The 20,017-nt window shown below is 56.2% G+C and overlaps 1 protein-coding gene across 1 annotated transcript; it reads right to left on the bottom strand.

Annotated features, from left to right (window-relative positions):
- Window positions 1-90: 90 nt before the first annotated feature.
- On the bottom strand, window positions 91-18,211 carry CERS1 (ceramide synthase 1). The gene is made up of 7 exons (XM_032625045.1): window positions 17,886-18,211; window positions 15,392-15,551; window positions 10,798-10,978; window positions 8,380-8,541; window positions 7,760-7,907; window positions 7,419-7,528; window positions 91-220 (listed from the first exon to the last, which is right to left on the bottom strand). Exons 1-7 carry the CDS (start codon window positions 18,132-18,134, stop codon window positions 178-180), a joined length of 1,053 nt encoding a protein of 350 aa, XP_032480936.1. The 5' UTR covers window positions 18,135-18,211; the 3' UTR covers window positions 91-177.
- Between the last annotated feature and the right edge of the window lie 1,806 nt (window positions 18,212-20,017).

The following is a 20,017-nucleotide window of genomic DNA, read 5'->3' as shown; positions in this document are numbered from 1 at the left end:
GGTCTCGAGGGGGCGGGGCAGGGGTCCCGGGAGTGGCCAGGGCGGGGTGGGTTGCGGCGGGGGCGGAGCCTGATAGGGCCAGGGTACAGGGAGCGAATGGGGGAGCCGCGTGGCTGGTCCCCGAGGGCGAGGTTGGGTGGGGCTGGGTCCTGGGCGGCGGGGCCGGGGTCGAGGGGTTCAGAAGCGCTTGTCCTTAACCAGTCCATTCCTCAGCGGCTTCCTGCGAGCCAGAACCGGCCCAGGTTAGCCTAGGGACCCCACGCCACCACGTAGCGCCTCCCACCACCGTCCCGCCCTCCTTGCCCTCCTTTTCCCAGCCCCGCCCCATTCTTCCTCCCAGCCCACAAGGCCAAAAGACCCTGCCATCTGCCTGCTGGGCAAGTGGTCCCTGCTCCTTCCCACAATTAAACCCTCCTCTCCCCTCCCCCCTGGGCCACCCGCGGCTGCTGGAGGGCAAAAGTCACCTACCAACCTCTGCCTGATTTAAGCCCATCGCCTGGACCTGGACCAGCACTTTATCCTCCTCCTCTCTCAGGGAGGCAGAACTGGCCAGAGCCCCCGGCGATCCCACCGGGCAGGCTCCTCCCCAACTACAATGGCCCTACCAGGAAAGGCTTCCCAGCCCATGATTCTCCATCCACTGCCCTCTGTCTACACCTGCCGCAGCCCCTACTTTGCTTCCATGGCCTTAAAACAAGTTATGTGGTGTTTTAAAACGAACCAGTACTGTAAGATCCCAGAGAAAGACCCCTAACGTCTAAACGACGTTCATGGTTTGCATATTTCAAACTGTCTACGAAGATGTCTTCTCCTGCACCTCAATTTTCCAAAAATGTGCCACCGAGATCGCTCCCATGTGCACTGATGCTCTCCTTAATTCCATCTTCCCTGCCTGTGTTAGTGGCAGGTCTCTGGGGTTCCGACTGGGAGGGGACCTGCACCCTGGGGATCTGCCCAGGTCCACCTTACTGGACTCAACAGGTCTACCCCTGCCCCTCACCGCTATTGCCATCACTTGCTCGGTGTTGTGTCCCGTTTAACTGGCCAGCCTGCTGATGCCAAGACAGCATCTCCCCGCAGTCTTATGGTCACGGCCATTGACCATTCCTATTCCCACGTATGAGAACTCTTCGTGCCTTTGCACATGGTCCATCGGTCTCTGCTGAAGTGAATTCTACAGTCTAGTTTATGTACAACTGTATTAAGTTTTCTGAGCCAGTGATATATTCTCACGATCTAGACCTCAGAAAGCATAGAAAACTCACAGTTCAACCGAGCGGCTCCTAGGGATCTACCACCTTTGACTTCTGTGTATCCTCAGATACTAGCGTATGTGCATTACCGTACCCTGCAGCCCCTTGGTTTGTGGAGCACTCTAGCTCAGAGACCGTTCCATATGAGAACGTAAAGACTTTCCTGGAGAAGATGGTCTCAGTCACTTCGGTTTCCTCTTCCCTGGGGCTGGAGCCACTGGATGCCCCTTCCTGGGAGCACACCTCCCGCCCTCGGCCCGCTTCTCCGTGGGCTGCTGTTTTCTCTCGCTGCCACCACGGGAGCCCTTTATCTGGGAGATCAGAGATAAGCACCCCCCCGGACCTCCCATCTGTCCTGTATCTTCAGCTTGGCCTGTTGGTCTTTTAGACAGAGCAGAGGTGGGGTTCCCAGCTTCTTGAGTCTTCTCATAGTTCAGCTGCTGGACGGCAGTCTCTCATTTCGACTCTTGTTTGATTGCACAGCTTCCATTTCTGCATCAACATCTTTGATGCTTTGGGAGTTTGCACTGGGGGCTCATGCGAGATAAAGATGGTTACCAAGCAAGCGTCCCATTGACAGTTCTTCCTTCCCTCCCGGGATGCTTCTTTGCTAAAGTTTGATGGGCTCAGCTCTGTTCCCACTGTTTTAATTCCTATACTTCTATAGAAGGTTTAATACCTCCAAGGATCCGTACCCCTGCCCTGTGCCTCTTTATCAGAGCTTTCCTGTGGTGATTCTGGTTTGTTTTTCTGCACAAGCTTCCAAGTGCCCCCTCCCTCCTCAAAAAACAGTGTATTTGCGGGGGAGGGGAGTAGCCAACTAGGGCGAGATGGCCTCTCTGCAGAATCAGATTTACACTTTTTCGTCTCAGTGCACCACAGCGGGAAAGAGAAAATCAGGACGAGGGTGGAAGCTGCAGGGGGATGTGGGCAGGCAGAGACTCGGGTGGATTCTGGATGGTTCCTTGAGGATAAGGAGGAGAGGGAGAGAAGGGGGGCTCCCTAGGGTTTTGCAAGGTTTTCACCCTGAGTTGCCATCAACTGCGATGGACAAATGTTCACGAGAGGTAGTTTGCGGTGGGAATGGGGGTTGATTCTGGATATTTAGAAGGTGCTTGGAATGTCAAGCAGACGCTGACACAGACAATGGCACTCAGAGGAGCACTGTGAGCTGGGAGAGAAACTTGGAAGTCGGGGTGGATTAAGTGAAAGGGCCCTGGGAGAGGGGGAGGCCAGACGCGGAGCAGGAAGGCACTAAAAAGTGAAGCGGGAGCCCACGTGCCGCAACTAAGGAGACTGCGAGCCGCAACTAAGACCCAGTGCAACCAAGTAAATAAATAAATATTAAAAAAAAAAAAAATAGAAAGTGAAGCAGGGAGCAGAGGCAGACTGGCGATTGCAAAAGGAGAGGTTGGGTTGGGTATGGGGTTTCTTTTGCGGGGGTGACAAAAATGTTCTAAAACCGCAGTGATGGTTTCACAACTCTGTGAATGGACTAAAAACATTGACTTCTACACGGCAAATGGGCAAATTGCATGGTGTGTGAATTCCATCTCAATAAAACTGTTCAAAATAAGGCGGGGCGGGGGGAGTGACCACCAGATTTGTTTAGCATCAGCGGAGCGGACAGGAGTGGTCTCGGGGTGGTGGGGGGAAGACCCCAGAGGGAGCTGGGTTCGAGAAGGGAGGAGAAGGGGGTGCTGGGCTGTAAGCGGAGCGGAGAGAGGAGGTTTCCCTTCTTGATCAGAATGTCCCTGAGCAGGCGAAGGGGTGGACATCGGTGGCCCGGGACGGTGGCCTCAGAGGGAGACGGACCATCTACCAAAGCAGCCAGCCAGCACTAGAGGGTGGATGTCCTCATCTGGCTACCCCTGCTTTCCTGGGGACACGGAAGCCAAGTCATCGGGTGAGGGAACAATGGTGAGGACAGTTGGTGGCCGAGGAGAAGGAAGAGTCTCAGGAGATCAGGCACTGCCCAGGCATCGCTGAGGACCCCTGGCCCCCATGAGTGCTGCAGCGAGGACCAGATGTGTGGGTCGTGGCTCTTCAGATACAGCGGGGGCAGCTGAGTCACGGAGGAGAAAGCCGGTGTACGGAGGGGTGGGGTAGCCTCGGGCAGGTCAGCAGACCCAGAGCGGGGTGAGGGCCCCCAATGGATGGCGCTCCCAGCAGCCCAAGAGAACGATGGGGGCTTCAGACCGAGGTCGTGACCCGGGTGCAGGGGCTACTGCAGGGGGCCGAAGACAGAGGTCCAGGAGGGGCCCCATGGAGGGGGGTTCAGAAGAGAGAACCAGCAGGAGCAAAGAAGTCCTCAGTGCTGCTTTGCCATGGAAGACTGGGGTCCTTCAAAGTGGCTCTCAGTCATTGTTTTCTTACTGTTTTCAAATCTAACTGCATCTTCATCATACATGGTCTGCACGATCCTGGTTCTGAGCAACCGAGGTTGCCCCTGGTTCTTTTCAATTTTGAGAAGTGTTCCTGTGCTTAAAAAGAACATCTGCTCTTGCTTTGGAGCTGCCTGATGAGGAACGTGGACTTTACCTCCTGCGGTCCCATCTTGCCACGGTTTAGGGCTGGATCACGCGGATCCTTTCACATCAAAAGTTACACCTGACTTTCTCCTCCTGTCTTTTTACTTACAACTTTTATTTACCCTGGAGTTGAAGTCTTTTGACCAGGTCAGAGGTGGATTTATTTAAAAGCCCAGTCGCGTAACTGTCATGATTATTCCATGTGTGTTTATTTGCATGTGCAATACTTGAGATTCTACCCTCATTCTGCATTACTTACCCTGCTTTTTCTAGCTTTCCTTTCCTGCATTTACTTTGTTGTACCTGTTTTTGGTTCCATTCTCCCCTCTACACCCTAACAGTGTTAACATAAATACTCAATATAGCCCAAAGGTAATGCCCTACCCTCCTGCAAAATGCAAAGCCACCAATCCCGTTTCAATAATATTAAATATTTCAGCTCTAATTTTTTAAAATCTCTCAAATTAGGCGTTAAAAAATTTTTTTACCCAGACATGTATCAATTTCTCTGCTGATCTATCTCTTGGGGTAGTTTTCTGAAATATTCTCCTAGAGAAGATCTGTGAATGGTAAGCCTTCTTAGTTTTTGTTCCTGCGGATATCCTTTTTTTTTTTTTCTGGTGGGGATGCTGGGGACCAAACCCAGGATCTCATGCAAGCCAACAGGTATCCTTTCTCTTGAGTAACTGTTTTTAAACTTGTGTATGAGAGTCCCGGTTTCTTGTTACCTCCTTTCAGCATTTGAGGTGATATCTGACTCCAGTCTTCCAGCTTCCCTCGTTGCTGTTAGTCTGTCACTGTCTCGTAGGTCATCTCTTCTTTTCTGTGGCTGTTTCACATTTCACTATGATGTGTCTGGGGCGCGGATGCCTTTGTATTCATCCTGCTTATGATTTATGTCTTGTCACTTTCTGGAAAAATTCTCAGCATTATGTCTTCTCATGTTGTCTCTCCCTGTCTATCTATCTCCTATTAGGACTCAGCCACATATTCTTACTATTCTAGCTGTCATATTTTCCATTTGTTTAGGCTGCATCCTAGGTAATTTCTCCACAGCTTTCAATTCACTGATTCTCTTTTCAGCTGTATCTAATCGTTGGAGACTTAACATCTATAATAGGTTGAATGGTGGTCCCTAAAAGGATATGTCCACATCCTAATCTCTAGAACTGTGACTGTGACTCTATTTGGAAAAAGAGTCTTTGTAGATGTAATTAAGTGAAGGAATTTGGGGTGAGATCATAGTGGTCTAAATCCAATGACAAATGTCCTTATAGGAGCCAGAGAGACCATCTGAAGACAGGAAATGGAGATTGGAGTGATGCAGCCACAAGCCAAAAAACATCTGGAACCCCCAGAAACTGGAAGAGGCAAGGAAGGATCCTCCCCTAGACCTTCAGAGCAAGAGGGGCTCTGCTGACACCTTCATTTCAGACTTCTGGTCTCTAGAACTGTGAGAGAATAAACCTCTGTTGTTTTAAGCCCCCTAGTTTGTGGTACTTTGTTACGGCAGCCCTAGGAAAGAAATATATTTAACATCCAATGCTGTTTTTCATGGTCTCTCATGCCTTTTACATTTTTAATAAACTTTTCATTTTAGAATAATTTTAGATTTGCAGAGATAGCATAAAGAGCTCCAGGGTAGCCCTTGCCCAAGTCTCCCCGAACATTAACATTTTATATCTCCACAGTGCATTTATCACAACTAAGAAACCAATGCTAGAACATTGCTATGAGCTAAACCATAGACTTTATTTGAATTTCACCAGTTTTTCCACAGATGTCCCTTTTCTGGTCCAGGATCCCACATTGCATTCAGTCAATCTGAGCTGAGATGGTTCCTCAGTCTCTTGTTTTCCATGATCTGGCGATTTTGAGGTGTCCTGACCAGCTCTTTTGTGGCACATTCCACATTCTCATTGCTTTTTATCCCATCTTGTTTTATACCCAACTGTGCTAACTCTAGCCATCCTTAGGGACCAGGTTCTGCGGGTGGTGCCCATGGGGCCAACCATGGCAGCATGTCCCCAGTCCCCTGTCATTTCTGTATGGAGTTTGTTCTTTGCCATCCTAGTGGGAATGCTGTCATTTGGGGCTGGAGGCGCCAGCCTCCCAACTCACATTCTGGCTGGACATTCTTGGGGGAGACAGAGCAGGGAGCAGGGTGGAGCTAGGTTGTCTGGCTTGCTCTTTGCCTTGGGCTCTGCGTTTACAAGGACATCTCTAGGAGTTCACTGTTTTACAGCAGAAAGGTCTTTCAGTTTTAGATTTAGCCAAGCAGGTGCCTCCCCAACCTCACCCCTGGAGTTCTCTTTAATCACTGCTTCTTCTGGAAGCCTCTGAGGGTTGGTCAGACTCCTTGGTGAGACCTCACTGACCTGTACACGCAATTCCCAACTCACGTTCGCTGGACATCGACAATCCGACACCCTCAAAACTAGACTCCCAACCCCCTACCCCCACCGGTGCACATGGCCCTGCCCTGAGTCCCATCTTGGTAAATGGCAGCTCGAGCCAGAGGTCTTGGGTCATCTTTGAATTTTTTATTTCTATTTCACCTACATCCAAAGCAAGTCTGGTTAGTTCTACACCAGAGTTGGGATCTGACCACTGGGGTGACCTCACCTGCAGCCCAGCCCTCTTGTGTCCACAATCCCTGCTCACCTGCCTGACTCCCCTCTAACCTGGGCGCTGGCTTTTTGGCTGCTCTGGCAATTCCCCCAGTTCTTTGCTCCCCTTCTCATGTCTTTCAAGGAGATTTCTAAAAAATCTCTGCTTCTCTCATCCTCCTCCCTGCCCGTTCTGACCCACACCTCATTGCACTCTGAGCCCACTGCTTCCCCAAAACCATCTTTCCCAGGTTGGTCACTGATGACCTCCCAGGGGTCAAATCAGAGGGTCTGCTGGGGAGCGCCCTGCGAGCCTTCAGCAGCCCCCATCTCACTGCTGCTCAACCACTCCTCACATTGACTGCGAGGCGCTGCGCACCTTGGACCCTGCTGGTCATCCCAACCTGCCTCCATTCACTCCTGGGGCCCCTCCAGGCCAGGGGCTTTGGGTGCCATCTGGCTCACATCCCAGGGCTGGCAGTCCCGAGGCCCCTACCTCCAGGACAGTCGAAGAGGCCCCTTTGGCCCGTCATCCCTACAACTCCCACCTGGGCCCGAACCCCCGGCCCCATCTCCTGCTTGGCTGACCAGTGGTTGCCCCGCTGGACCAGGGAGTATTAGCCCGAACAGAGCCCGGGCTCCCTGGGCCGCCCATGGCACCCCCTCACCGCCCCCTTCCACTGCCACCTGCTTAAAGGTTGCCGTCAGGCCTGGAAAACAGCTGATCCTCAGCACTGGGCTTGGCCCTCACGGCTCCCACCACCGAGACCCTGATTCTCACCCCTCACCTCTCTACCCCCACCTTCCTCGCTGTCTGTCCTGACAGCATCTAACCCTGTCGCTACATTGTCCATGCCTTTATTGCAGTCTCTCTTTTGGATGCAGGCTCCGGGGCGGCGGCGGGGGGGCAGCGTCGGCATCAGCTTCATCCGCTGCCGTGTCTCCGGGGCCTACCCACAGAGCGCGCTCGATCAGACAGACGTGGTTAAGGAATGAACTAGGGCTGGGGGCCCCTCCACACTCACTCAGCTTTGCTGGGCTTCGGGCTCAGGGCCTCTGCTGTGTCATATTCCCGCACGTCCTTCAGCTCGCGTACCTGGCCCGTCAGCACCTTGGCAGCAAAAGCCACGATGTACTGTGGGAGGGGAAGGCACAGGTGAGAAGAGAGCCCCGTCCCCGACCTCGCTGCCCTCCTGATGGCTGGGTGCTCCTGCCACCGGCCCTTTGCACGTTGCCTAACATGCCCCTCCTCCCTGGGAGTGCGTGAGAAGGGCGTGCACCTGGAGCGCCCCTTGGAGACGGGGACCAGGACAGGACTGGCATCTGAGGAGAAAGGGGTGGCAAGGAGTTGTGAGCGCCAACTCACCAGGAACCAATAGAGGTTCATGAGCGTGAGCAACAGCAGGAGTGCGTTGAAGAAGAAGTAGAAGGGGATGTCAGGCACCGACCGCAGGCTGCAGTAGCTCGTGGCATACAGGACCTTGAGCGGGAACCAGTAGAGGCGGAACCAGAACCTGCAGGAGGGAGGGGCGCGTCGAGGAGGCTGTGGGGGAGAGGGGGAGGGGAGCCCCCTCCCTTCCCCCCAGTCCCTGTCCTGTCCCGTGTGGACTCATCCATCTGCCCCTGCACATCCTCACCCATCCATGTCTCCTTACCCCACCCCTGTTCATTCCTGCCCAGCTGTCTCCATTCCTGTGCTGTCCTTTCCTGCCCAGCTTGCTTATTCCCAACTCGTGCCCTCTGCTGTCCCACCAGACCCCGCGCACATCACCCTGGCCCTGTCTGGCCCCTCCCACCTCACCAAGCCCCCACCCACCTCACCAGGACCCACCCCTTCCCTGCCCACCCGCCTCTCTAGGACCCACTTCCTTCCTGCTTGGCTCCACCCACTCTCATAAGCCCCACTTCCTTCCCGGCCTGGCCCCGCCTACCTCCACCAGGTCCCCTCCCCTTCCACTAGGCCCGCCTCCTCCCCTGCCGGCTCACCAGCTGAGGCTGAAGCTGAGGCAGCCCAGGTCTGCAGCCAGGGCGTGAAGCCGGTGGTGGGATCCTCCGCGGGACTTGAAGTAGACATTGAGCTTGGTGAACTCCAGCTGTACGTCACTGATGTCATGCAGGAAGAGCACAAGGATGCCCACCTTGTGGTACCTGAGGAGGAAATCGGGAGAGGAGAGAGGGCTGGTTACCCCGGGACCCCTATCCGCACCGAGGCTCCCAAGCACAGGCCCCCTTGGCCACCCCTCCAGGCTTCCCGTGGGTCTGTTCAGAGCTGTCCTCCCTGGCCCATCTGCCCTGCCCATCCCCCCTTCACAGGGCTAGGTCAGCAGTAACACCCAGGCTGCACCCGTCCTGTGGCAGCCACACCCCAGGCTCAGGAACCTCCCTGGAAGTGCCCTCTCTGATCCTTCCTCATCTCTGCGACCTCTGACCCTCCATGACCCCTGACCCTCACAGGCCTGGGTCATTCTGTGTCCAGATACCCCACACTTTCAACACGACTGCCTCACTGATGCCCCCAGGTTTGTACATTTAACCTGAACACTGCTGCAAACTGCAGGCTTGCCTGGGAAAGGCCGCACCCCCACCAGGATCTGACGAAGGCTGAAGGGCCGTCCCTATCCAGCCTTCCGCCTCACAGCTGCTTGGTGCCTGAGTTCAGCCTGGATGTGGCTGTGCACCTCTGTCACCGTCTTCATGCCCACTCTGCCCTCCTGACAGCCACAGGCTGCTCTCATCCCCTAACATCCCTGGTGTTCCCGGAGCCTTCCTTCACCAACTTCCAGTCTCGGCTCACCTGTCACCCCTGACCACCCCACCTCACCTCACCACCTCTGCAGTCCTTATCTTCCGACTTGAACTTTCCATAGTGATCACCTTCAAACAAACTGTTAGTTCTTTTCTTTCATGGTTTTTTTTTTTTTTTTGTGGGGGGGTTGTTATCTGATTCTACCCTCTAGAGCAGGGCTGTCTAATAAATTTTCAAGAATGATAGGAATGTTCTAAATCTGCATTGTCCAATACAGGAGTCACCAGCCACTTACTGGGCTGAGGTACAGAATGTGTGATTTTATTTAAGTTTAATTAAAGTTGACATGACCACCTGTGGCCAGCAGCTACTGTGCTGGAGGGCACAGCTAGTCCAACAAGAATAGAATTTGAGGGGCTTCCCTGGTGGCGCAGTGGTTGAGAATCCGCCTGCCAGTGCAGGGAACACAGTTCAATCCCTGGTCCGGGAAGATCCCACATGCCGCAGAGCAACTAAGCCTGTGCGCCACAACTACTGAGCCTGTGCTCTAGAGCCCGTGAGCCACAACTACTGAGCCCACATGCTGCAACTACTGAAGCCCACGCGCCTAGAGCCCATGCTCTACAGCAAGAGAAGCCACCACAATGAGAAGCCCGCACACTGCAATGAAGAGTAGCCCCCACTAGCCACAATCAGAGAAGGCCTGCGCGCAGCAACAAAGACCCAACACAGCCCAAATAAATAAATAAAAATAAATTTTAAAAAATGAATAGAATATGAGCTGTATATGTCGTTTTAAATTTTCTTTTTTTAAAATTTTTTTTTGAGTTTCCATGTTCAATTTTTATTTTTTTAAATATCTTTATTGGAGTATAATTGCTTTACAATGTTGTGTTAGTTTCTGCTGTTAGTTATAGTTAGTTATAGTTATACATATATATACATTCTTTTTTTACTATTCTTTTCCATTATGGTTTATCACAGGATATTGAATATAGTTCCCTGTGCTATACAGTAGGACCCTGTTGTTTATCCACCCTATTTATAATAGTTTGCATCTGCTAATCCCAATTTCGTTTTAAATTTTCTATCAGCAACGTTTAAAAAAAAAAAAGTAAATAGGGAGAGGTAAAATTAATTTTAATAATATATTCCAATTGACTCAGTATATCCGAAATGTCGTCATTCAACATGTAAATGACATAACAAAGGGACTGCAAGATATTTTCACTCTCCTTTACCCTTGGAATCAGGTGGCTTTTACACATACAGCATGCTGTGGTTTGCACAGGCTCTGCCTTGAAGCACTATGACCACGTGTGGTGGCCACAGTGGGCTCTGGAACATAACGTTTTGTCTACTGTGCTCACGGCTGTGCCCCCAGCAGCACCTGTCATATGGCAGGTGTTCAGTAAACACTTGCTTTGTGATCCAGCCAAGGTTGCCATCCAGGAGGAGCTGGAGGGGGACAGATGGGGTGGGGGCAGGTGGTGCCCCTCTGCACCTGTTTTGCCCCATCACTTCAGAATCTCTCTTCAGAAACCTCTCCCACAGACACCCCCATACCCCCCACCCAGGCATCAGCCTCTGCCCTGTGCCAGCCTCTTGCCACTGCTCACGCCAGTGCCCTCCACCCTCCTGTCCCCTCCTGGACTCACCGGAAGGCATAGGACGAGATAATGAGGACCAAGGTGACCACATGGTGGATGAGCATGACCACTGAGTCCTTGCGCCAGGCATCCAGGTACAGCGTGGCGTAGATGGAATGGCCGTAGAAGCTTCCCTGTAGTAGGTAGGCAACTGCGATGTCCCGTGGTACCGCCATGCCCGTCTTCCAGCCTGGGGAGGGCCAGACCATGCCGTCAGGGACCTGCAGGGCCTCCGGGACCCACAGGCGACCCCGAGCATTCCCTCAAGCCGCGCATGGGTCCTCTGCATGCTGGGCGTGCCACGCGTCTCTGCAGCTGTTCTGGTCGCTGGTTTTCTGTTACCCATTCTCCACCCATCATTGTTTATGAATAGGCATTACTTTTTAGAACAGTTCTAGATCTACAGAAAAAGGTGCTCCTACCCTGAAATTGGTCCTTTGCAGAATTTCCAACTGTGCCCCAGGCCCCCTTCCCCATCTTCTCTTACCAGGCTCACTCAAGACACCCGGTCCTGGGTGCCGCCCTCCCAGCAAATCCCCAAACCGATGGAGGCTGCCACCTGCCTTGCTGTGCCAGCCAAGCAGCTGAGGCAGAAATCACACACTTTCCAACGCCCATGAGTGCGGGCTCTCCCGCAGAGCGGGCCCGGCTCCACCTCCCCTCCTGCGGCCACCTCCTGCCCCCTGCCCCTGCACATGCGCCCACCCGCACTCAGGCCTCGTGCCTTCCCAGGGGACATCGCTCCCCCCACCACCTCCGCCTCCCCTCCTCAGTCCATCACCGAGGACTCTGCCCGAATCGATCTAGAACTCCAGACCGTGCCCTGCTGTCTGCGGCTCCTTCTTTGTCCATCCCCCGTAACGGCCTCCCTGGGCTCCATCCCCGGTCTCCCGTCCCTCCCCCTCCAAGCCTCAGTGATCTGGAGCTAGACCCTCAAGTCCCCCTGGAGGCCAGCTATCCCTTAGATGCCTCCTATGCTGCCACCTCAGTGACAGCCCTTCGTCTGTACCCTGGTCCTGCCTGCAACAGAGATCCACTTGGACCTCTATCTGGGGGTCCCTCTTCGGTCCCCACCTCCACTCACTTGCCCTGCCCCCACTGCCCCCACCCTGGTCCAGGTACCGTCATCTCCTCCCAGCACTGCCCCAGCTTCTCCCGGCCTCCAGAGCCTATTCCCGACTGTCCATTCTCCCCACAGCAGCCTCGATGGCTGTGAATACACAGACCCCATGATCTGGCAAGTCCACTCTTGGCCTGTGCCCAAGGAAACTGAAAACAGGGACTCAAGAGACCCCCGTATACTCATGTCCACAGCAGCACTAGTCACAATCATCAAAAGGGGAACAGCCCAAATGTCCATCAGCAGGTGACTGGGTACACAAAATGTGGTAAATCCACGTTTCGTGTAGCCACATCATGTGGAATATTATGCAGCCCTAAAAAGGAAAGAAGGCTTGACACACACTACAATGTGAATAAACCTCAAAAACATTACGCTGTGTGAAAGAAGCCGGACACAAACGGGCACATGCAATCACAAACCAATGATTCCATGTATATGAAATGTCCACAGAACAGGCAAATCCATAGAGACAGAAAGCGGATTAATGGTTGCCAGGGGCTGGGAGAGGGGGGATGGCAAGCTGCTCATGGGGACGGGTCTCCTTTTCGGGATGATGGAAATGTTCCGGAACTAGATAGACACGGTGCTTACGCAACACTGTGAACATGCTAAATGCCACTGAACTGCTCACTTTAAAATGGTGAATTTTTAAAAGTTGTGGTAAAAATATACATAACATAAAATTTACCATCTTAACCATTTTTACGTTTAGTAGCACTAGGTGTATTCACACTGTTGTGTAACCAATCTCTAAAAATTCTTCCATGTTGTAAAACTGAAACTCTGTTCCCATTAGACACTCCCTCTCTACTCCCCCTTCCCCAGCCCCTGACACCCACCATGCTACTTTCTGTCTCTATGCATCTGACGAGCCTAGGTGCCTCACATAAGTAGAATCACACAATATTTGTGTTTCTGTGACTGGCTAAAATGGTTAATTCTGGGAATTCCTTGGTGGTCCAGTGGCTAGGACTCCGCGCTTCCATTGCAGGGGGCACGGGTCCGATCCCTGGTCGGGGAGCTAAGATCCAGCGAGCGGCACAGTGCGGCCAAAAATACATAAATAAAATAGAATGGTTAATTCTATGTTATGTAAATTTTACCTAATTAAAAAAAAAAGAAAGACACCTGACAGATCACTCATCCCCCCCACTTGAACACGTCCAGGGCTCCCCAATTGGGTTCAGTAGCAAAACTCACACTCCTGGCTGGGTCTCCCACCACGTTCCGTGCACAGCCTTGTGGCAGTGCTGCAGTCAGCAGAGGGGGGCCTCCCCACACCTGCCAAGTGTCTCTGTCCCTCTTGAGAAAGAAGGGACGCGGAGGCACCCTCTATGGAAACGGGACACCCTCTTTTCCACCTATCACACTGGCGAGACTGCTACAGTGGAGAGCACCCCCTCTCCAGCTTTGGGCCCCAGATCTGGGGCAGAGGGAAGAGGGCAGCAGATAATTCCCCATCTGGGCTGCGTCTGCACCTCCCTGCACGTTGCGGGGTGAGGTGGGCCGGGCTCTGTCTGTGGACCTCCAACCTCGTCTCCACGCACACCCCGCCTGCTGCTCTGGCCTCTCCATGTCACTCCTGCCTCATCCCCCTCCCCGATCTCCAGGATCAGCCACCTGGGCATCCCACACCCAGCTCCTGGTCTCCCCCAAACCTGCCCCACCCTCAGCCCCCTAGACCCTGGGGTCAGCCCCACCCTCCTTCTCTCTCACACCCACCTATGGTTTGGCAGTGAATCCTATCAATTCTGCTTTCAAAACATTTCTTTTCTTTTTTTTTTTTTTGTGGTATGCGGGCCTCTCACTGTTGTGGCCTCTCCCGTCGTGGAGCACAGGCTCCAGACACGCAGGCCCAGCGGCCATGGCTCACGGGCCCAGCCGCTCCGTGGCATGTGGGATCCTCCCGGACCGGGGCACGAACCCGTGTCCCCTGCATCGGCAGACGGACTCTCAACCACTGCGCCACCAGGGAAGCCCCAAAACATTTCTTAAATCAGCCACTTCTCTCCCCACCACAACCCTGTCCTGGGCAGAGCACACGGGCTCCTGCCCTCAGCCCCACCCTTAGGTCGTCCTGTCAACGTCCCCCCTCTGCTCGTGGCCCTATGGAAAAGACGCCCACTGCCCCCACCCCACCTGACTGGGCTCCTTGCTGCTTCTGACCAGCCAGTAGCGTGTCTGTCCGACAGTGGCCTTTGCATTTCCCATCTGCCCCAGGTTCCTCCCAGTCCCCACTCAAAAGTCACCTTTGGTGGGACCATCCCCATCCCTGTAGAAAATGCCCTCCTCCCCACCTCCTAGACACCCCACAACCCATGCTCCTCTGCTCACTCAAGTTTTCTCATCTGCACTTATCACCGTTAACAGATTTCCTATTTCACGTTAACAGATCTGTCACCCCAAAACACAGGGGTGGGGGGCTTTCTCTGACCTACTCACAGTTGTGTCAGCACAGCACCCGGTACACAGCAGGTACTCAATAAGCGTGCCTGCAGAGAAGCAGCTAACTTGTAAGTGTGCTATCACAGCATAATTTATAAGCAGGAACCAGAGGCAACTCCATGCTCGAAACTTCAATTACAGAGACAGAGTTCAATTACAGTTCATTCTCATAAAGGAAAATTGAATGACAGCTCAAACCTCCCCTCTAGGGATTTATGACACGGGAAATGTGCGTGTGTTACACGGGAAAAGTGGCCACGTGGGCAGCATGGTCACAAGACAGACAGGTGCAGCGCAGGGGTTCCATGCCCAGCTCCCTGGTGCCACCAGGAGCCCTCCCAGGATGTTTATATCACACGGCAGGAAACATGTCCATGTGTGTCCCTGATACACGGTCTGGGTGGTCAGCACAAGAGTAGAGAAGCCTGACCCCTCGTTGCAGACTGAGTTTTCTACATCGGCCTGCCGGTTGGTAACAGAGGACACTGCAGTCAAATTCCTGCCCATCCCACCCAGAGCTCAGGCCTTGATGACACCCACGTCGAATCCAATCAATGGATGCAGCCACTTCTCACCACCTTTATCTCCTTGCCAAGCTGGTCCAAACCACACTGGTCCCTTGCCTAACCCCTGGGCCCAGCTCCCCTCCTTACCCAAGATTCATCTGTCTCCACATGGCAGCCAGAAGAAGGTTTTTTATAATCCACAAACCCATCCCATTTAGGACGAAACTCAAGCTCCTGCCATCCTCCTCTCGTCCCCATATTATCAAGCTCATGCAAGCCCCAGGGCCTTTGCACGTGTTGGACTGCTTGCCTGGGCCCACACAAGGGGTCCCCTCCTCTAGGATGTTTCCCTGAGTCCTGACAGGGACAGGTGCCCCCTTTTCTGGCCCCAGGGCCCCTTCATCGCCCTTGTCTCAGAGCAGACATCCAGCATGGGATGTCTGATGAGTGTCCAGCTCCCCCATGTACCCTTCTCTGAGTTCAGAACAGGGCCCTCCCCCAACCTGCCCCATTCCTGCAGGTCCCCTACCATAGAAGACGGAGGGTGGGTCGTGAAAGAAGGGGTAGTCAGTGCCGAAGAGCAGGTAGGTGCTGTAGCTCCAGGCGCCCAGGTAGAAGAGAAACTTCCAGGCGCTCTCAGGCATCTTGGCGGCATCTCTAGGCTGGAGGCGGCACCGCTTGGCTAGGGGCTACGGGTGAGAAGGCGGGCGGCCATCAGCACTGGTAGTCAAGGGCCGCTCCTCCAGGGTAGGGAAACCAAGGCCCAGGGACTCCCCAGGCCAGGCAGTGCCGGGCCCGGTACCCACAGCCTCCTGGAAAGTAACCAGAGCCCACGTGTACCTGCCAAGGGCTAAACTTAGGGCCCAGCTGTCCAGCCGCAGCCGCAAGGGGAGGGGAGTGATGGGGGAGACCTGGGCGGAAATGTGAGGGGAGGCTGTGAGGGGAGGAGGGGGACACGTGGGTGTAAAGCAAGGGAGACCAGTGGGGTCAGTCCAGGGGACTGGGGGGCTTGGGGGGTCTCAGGGGGAGCTAGAGGTATGACAGAAAGGAAGAAGGATTTAAGAGAAGACTTGGAAGGGGCAATGGGAGTGAACTGGAGGGGAATATGAGGGCATCCGGGGTAACATGGGGGGCTGGAACCCTAGCAATCCCCATGGGGGAGGAACTTGAGGGAAGGGGGTGCCTCAGAGGAGGAATTGGGGAGACCAGAGAGGAACGGGGGCTGGGGAAGATGGGGTGGGTAGGTGGGGGAGGACATGGGAACTCAGGGGAGAAAAGGAAGAGAGGATGGGGCAGAGGAAGAAAGAGGGCCAAGGAAAGGACATCGCAGATGGGGGGACCTGAGGGGACAGCAGGGAGGGGACAAAAGAAGTGGGAGCATGCAACGGTGAGGCATGGAGGAATTTCAGGGACCCTGCGCCCCTGGAGTCCTGGGGGCAGAGCCTCGATCTCTCTGGGGGCGGGGCTCCAGAGCTGCCGGCCAAGCCCCGCCCCCCTCCCCTAGGAGCGGCTGAGGGGGCCGGAGCACCAACAGTCGCCATGGAGACAGCCAGAGCCAGCTCCGGTAACCCCTGGCAACCACACGACTGCCAAGAAGATGAGCTTTGGAGAACGAGGCAGCCCCTCCGCCCGTTTCTTGGGAAGGGCGAGCCACGAACTGGAGTGAGTGCCCGACGTCCAGGGATTCTAAAAGTGAGGGGCCCGTGACCTTGCTGTCCCCCACCCAGCTCCCTCAGGAACGTGGGGAGGAAGCCTGCTCCACCCTGGTAGTCCCAGAGCAACCATATCCCCCTCCTGGGCTCTGGCCCTCGTCCTCCTGGACCTCCCACTGCCCAGCTGGAAACTGGCAAGGTGGGGGAAGCAACAAAGCAAGATTGGGACCAGGGCTCACCTACGGAGGGGCCATAGTCATGCCTGCCTCCCCCTCCCTGGAGCAGCGTGGTGGCTGGGGTCTCTAACCCCCATGTGGGTCATATGGGGGTGGGAGTGGGGACAATGGCAGCCAGACAACACACCATCCCTGACTTAACAAGGGCCAGCCTCTGCCCAGCCAGCAGAGAAAGGCCCCTTTGTTGGCTCCAGGCACTCTGTCCCTGCACCCCCTGCCACCTCCAGTCAGACGGGCGGAGTGACCCCAGCTGGTCCTCAGGGAAGTCACAGCCAAGCTTGGAGCCCAAACGCCTTCCAACAAGCTCCCATAGCAGCGACCCCTCCCCAAGGATGGGAGGGAGGCCAGGCGCCAATGTCACCCCACAGTCACTCTCCAGCTGGGGAGGTGGCCTTCCCAGGCTCGCCGGAAACTGAGCAATTCTGTGGCGACCCCTTGGAGCCCGCACAGTCCAGCTTCGCAGACCCAGGCCGTGCCACCTCCCCCAAAGCCTGCGAACACGGCGTGGCCAGGGAGCCCAGGCCTTTGCATCCCTTGATCGGAGGGTGGCGCTGACTCCAGACAGACGAGCGGCAGCGACTGGGCAGCTCCTGCCTCTTCCCGGTCGCAGCGGACGAGCCAGTCCCGCCGCCGCACCGACCCCGGACACCGATCCGGTTCCGAGCGCGCCCCAAATGACCCGGAGGCGCAAGGCACACGCAGCCCCTGTGCGCCGAGCCTTCCCTGCCCGTGTCCTCCGCTCCTCTATACCCAGCTCCGCTAGGTCCGAAAGAGTGCGCAGCAGACAAGGCCCTCCCACCGCCCGGGGCCCCCTTGTCCCGCACTGACCGGACCTGTTCCCCCACATCTTGAGCATCCTACCCTTGTCAGGGTCCCCACGTTCCAGGCTTCCCCCAGCCCGGCCACACCCCCACATCCACTCGCAACCCCACCCCGCCCTGACCCAGAGGGGCACGCGGCCGCCCAAGATTCCGCGTCCCGAGCTCCTCCAGCCTGAGGCTCGCCACGTTCCAGTCACCCTGGTCCGCGGAGACATAAAGGGGCGCGCGGCGGCCCTGGGTCCCCGCCCCGGACTCCCTAACATCCCGGCCCCCCAGCCCGGGACCCCCACGTCCCAACCGCCAGCAGCACTTACCCGAAAGAGGCGCGAAGTGGCCGCCGAGCGCAGCGCGGTCCAGCCGAGTGCGCAGAGCGCCAGCAGCAGCAGCTCGGGAGGCGCCAGGTGCGCGTGCTCGGCCAGGCCGCGGCGCGCCAACCCCCAGCCGCAATCCGCGCAGCCCCGCGCAGCCGCCAGCGCACTGCCCCAGCCGCGCTGCACCAGCTGCGCGTAGCTAGGCATGGGCTCAGGCCCCGCCGAACCCGCCGCGGTCCCCGCCGCCGCCATGCCTCCCGCTCCCGGTCGTCCCGGCAGTCTGCGCCCGCCCACGGTGGCCGCCGGAGCCGCGCGCCCCGCGTCACGCGCCGCAGTTGGGCCGGGGGCGCGCTGGCCGTAGCCCGTGGGACGGAGGGGCGGGGCCAGTGCTAGCTCCGCCCCGCAGGGACGCGGGGCCGGGGCGCGCAGGAGCTGGGTCCCCCGGAGGCAGCAGCGGCGACCTCAGGCGTACAAGTCCTGGCGTTGTCGCGCCGCGTCCTGGAGCCGGGCCAGCGATCTGGCTCATTTTCCAGTGGAGGAAACCCAGGCGCGGGGGAGGGGGGAGGGGGGCGACCGGGGGGTGGAGGGGGTGTCTGCCTGGCGCCCGCCTGACCTGAACCCGAGTAGGGCCGCAGCGGCCCCGTGTCCCCATCCCTCGTCCTCGCTTGGATGCCCTTGCCCATCCTGGGCTCCTTCACCCCACCAGGCTGTGTCCGCAACACGGGGCAAGGTGAGCACCAGTAAGCCGTGCCCAGGACCAGCGATTCTCTTTCCCAGGCCCTCCAGCACGCTTCTCTTGCCCTGTCCCACACTCAGGCCTCACCATACTCCCGCTTGAGGGCCACCTGCTGCTCTCTGTGACCCTGAGGACCTGGCAGGCCTCCCTGAAGCGGGTTAACACAGGCCTTCAGGGAGGCCAAGGGAGTGAGCGCCCATGTGGGGGAACTCAGGCTGGCTCAAGACCACCACTTCATTGGGACCACCCCCCATGATCCTCCACTGTACACCGACCAGGCCCTGTGTCCAAAGCCCCCAATGGCCATCACCGAAGGCACCGGTCACCTCTTGGGGACATCGTCTCGCCTGCCACTGGTAGCCCTCATCCCAGCCCCAGGACTCCCGCACACCTGTGCCCCTCCCTCCTCCCCATCCAGGAGTCCTCCCACAGCCTTCCGAGGTGGGAGGAATCAGTGTGTGCCCTGCAGGAGCCAGGCTGGGTCCCATATGGCCACCAGCGTGACCTGACCTTCAGGTGCACAGGTGAAAACAGAGGGGGGCGGTCAAAGGGGCCCTCATCCCTCCTCCTTTCCCTCACCCTCTGTCCTGCAGCAATCCAATTCTCCCCACCTTCAAATGTTCCCAGAATCCAGCCACTTCTCTGCACCTGTACAGCCTTATGCAACCCTCGGCCACCCTTGTGCCTCCTTCCCAGTGTCTCGGCCTCCTCCTTACCCCGCTCAGAGGCCAGAGGAAACCTACCTGTCCCTCCTCTGCTCACAGCCCTCCATAGCTCCCATCACACAGAGTAAAAGCCCATCTCCTCACTGTGACCCACAACCTATCCTCAACGCCCTTCTCTCTCCATCTTTCTCCTTCCGTTCCAGCCACAGTGGCCTCCTAGCTGGAGGTGGCTCTCCAACACCCCAAACAGTCCTGCCTCAGGGTCTTTCACTGGCTGTTCCCTCTGCCTAGAATGCTGTTCCCCCAGGTATTGGCAGGGCTCCTCCTTCACCAACTTCAGGCTTTACCTACAAATGTCACCTGCTTGTTGCACCTCCCTGATCCCCCCATCAGTCTTCTCCTTGGCACTTATCACCATCTGTCCTGCTGTACCTCTTACTCATTATTTTTGAATGTGCACTCCATGTGGGCAAGGGTTCATCTGCCCGTTAACTAATGCCACAGCCAGCGTGGCAAGCAGACGGGGGCTAAGGGGTTCCGGGCTGCTGGACATGCCCTCATAGGTCCAGTCGGGCCTGTGGGGCAGCCCTGTACCATCCCAACCACCCACCTCTGCCCTCCCACCCAGGCACTATCTGGTCACTATGGCACCCATCAGTAATGGGAGAGGTGCCCCCAACCACCAGCCACAGCCCAGCCTCGAGTTTCATTTTGGCAGGGCCCACATAGGAGGC

The sequence above is a fragment of the Phocoena sinus genome, chromosome 3, assembly GCF_008692025.1.
Source record: "Phocoena sinus isolate mPhoSin1 chromosome 3, mPhoSin1.pri, whole genome shotgun sequence".
Taxonomy (NCBI): Eukaryota; Metazoa; Chordata; class Mammalia; order Artiodactyla; family Phocoenidae; genus Phocoena; species Phocoena sinus.
Note: the sequence above shows the minus strand (reverse complement) of the source record. Positions and strands in the feature narration are given on the sequence as shown.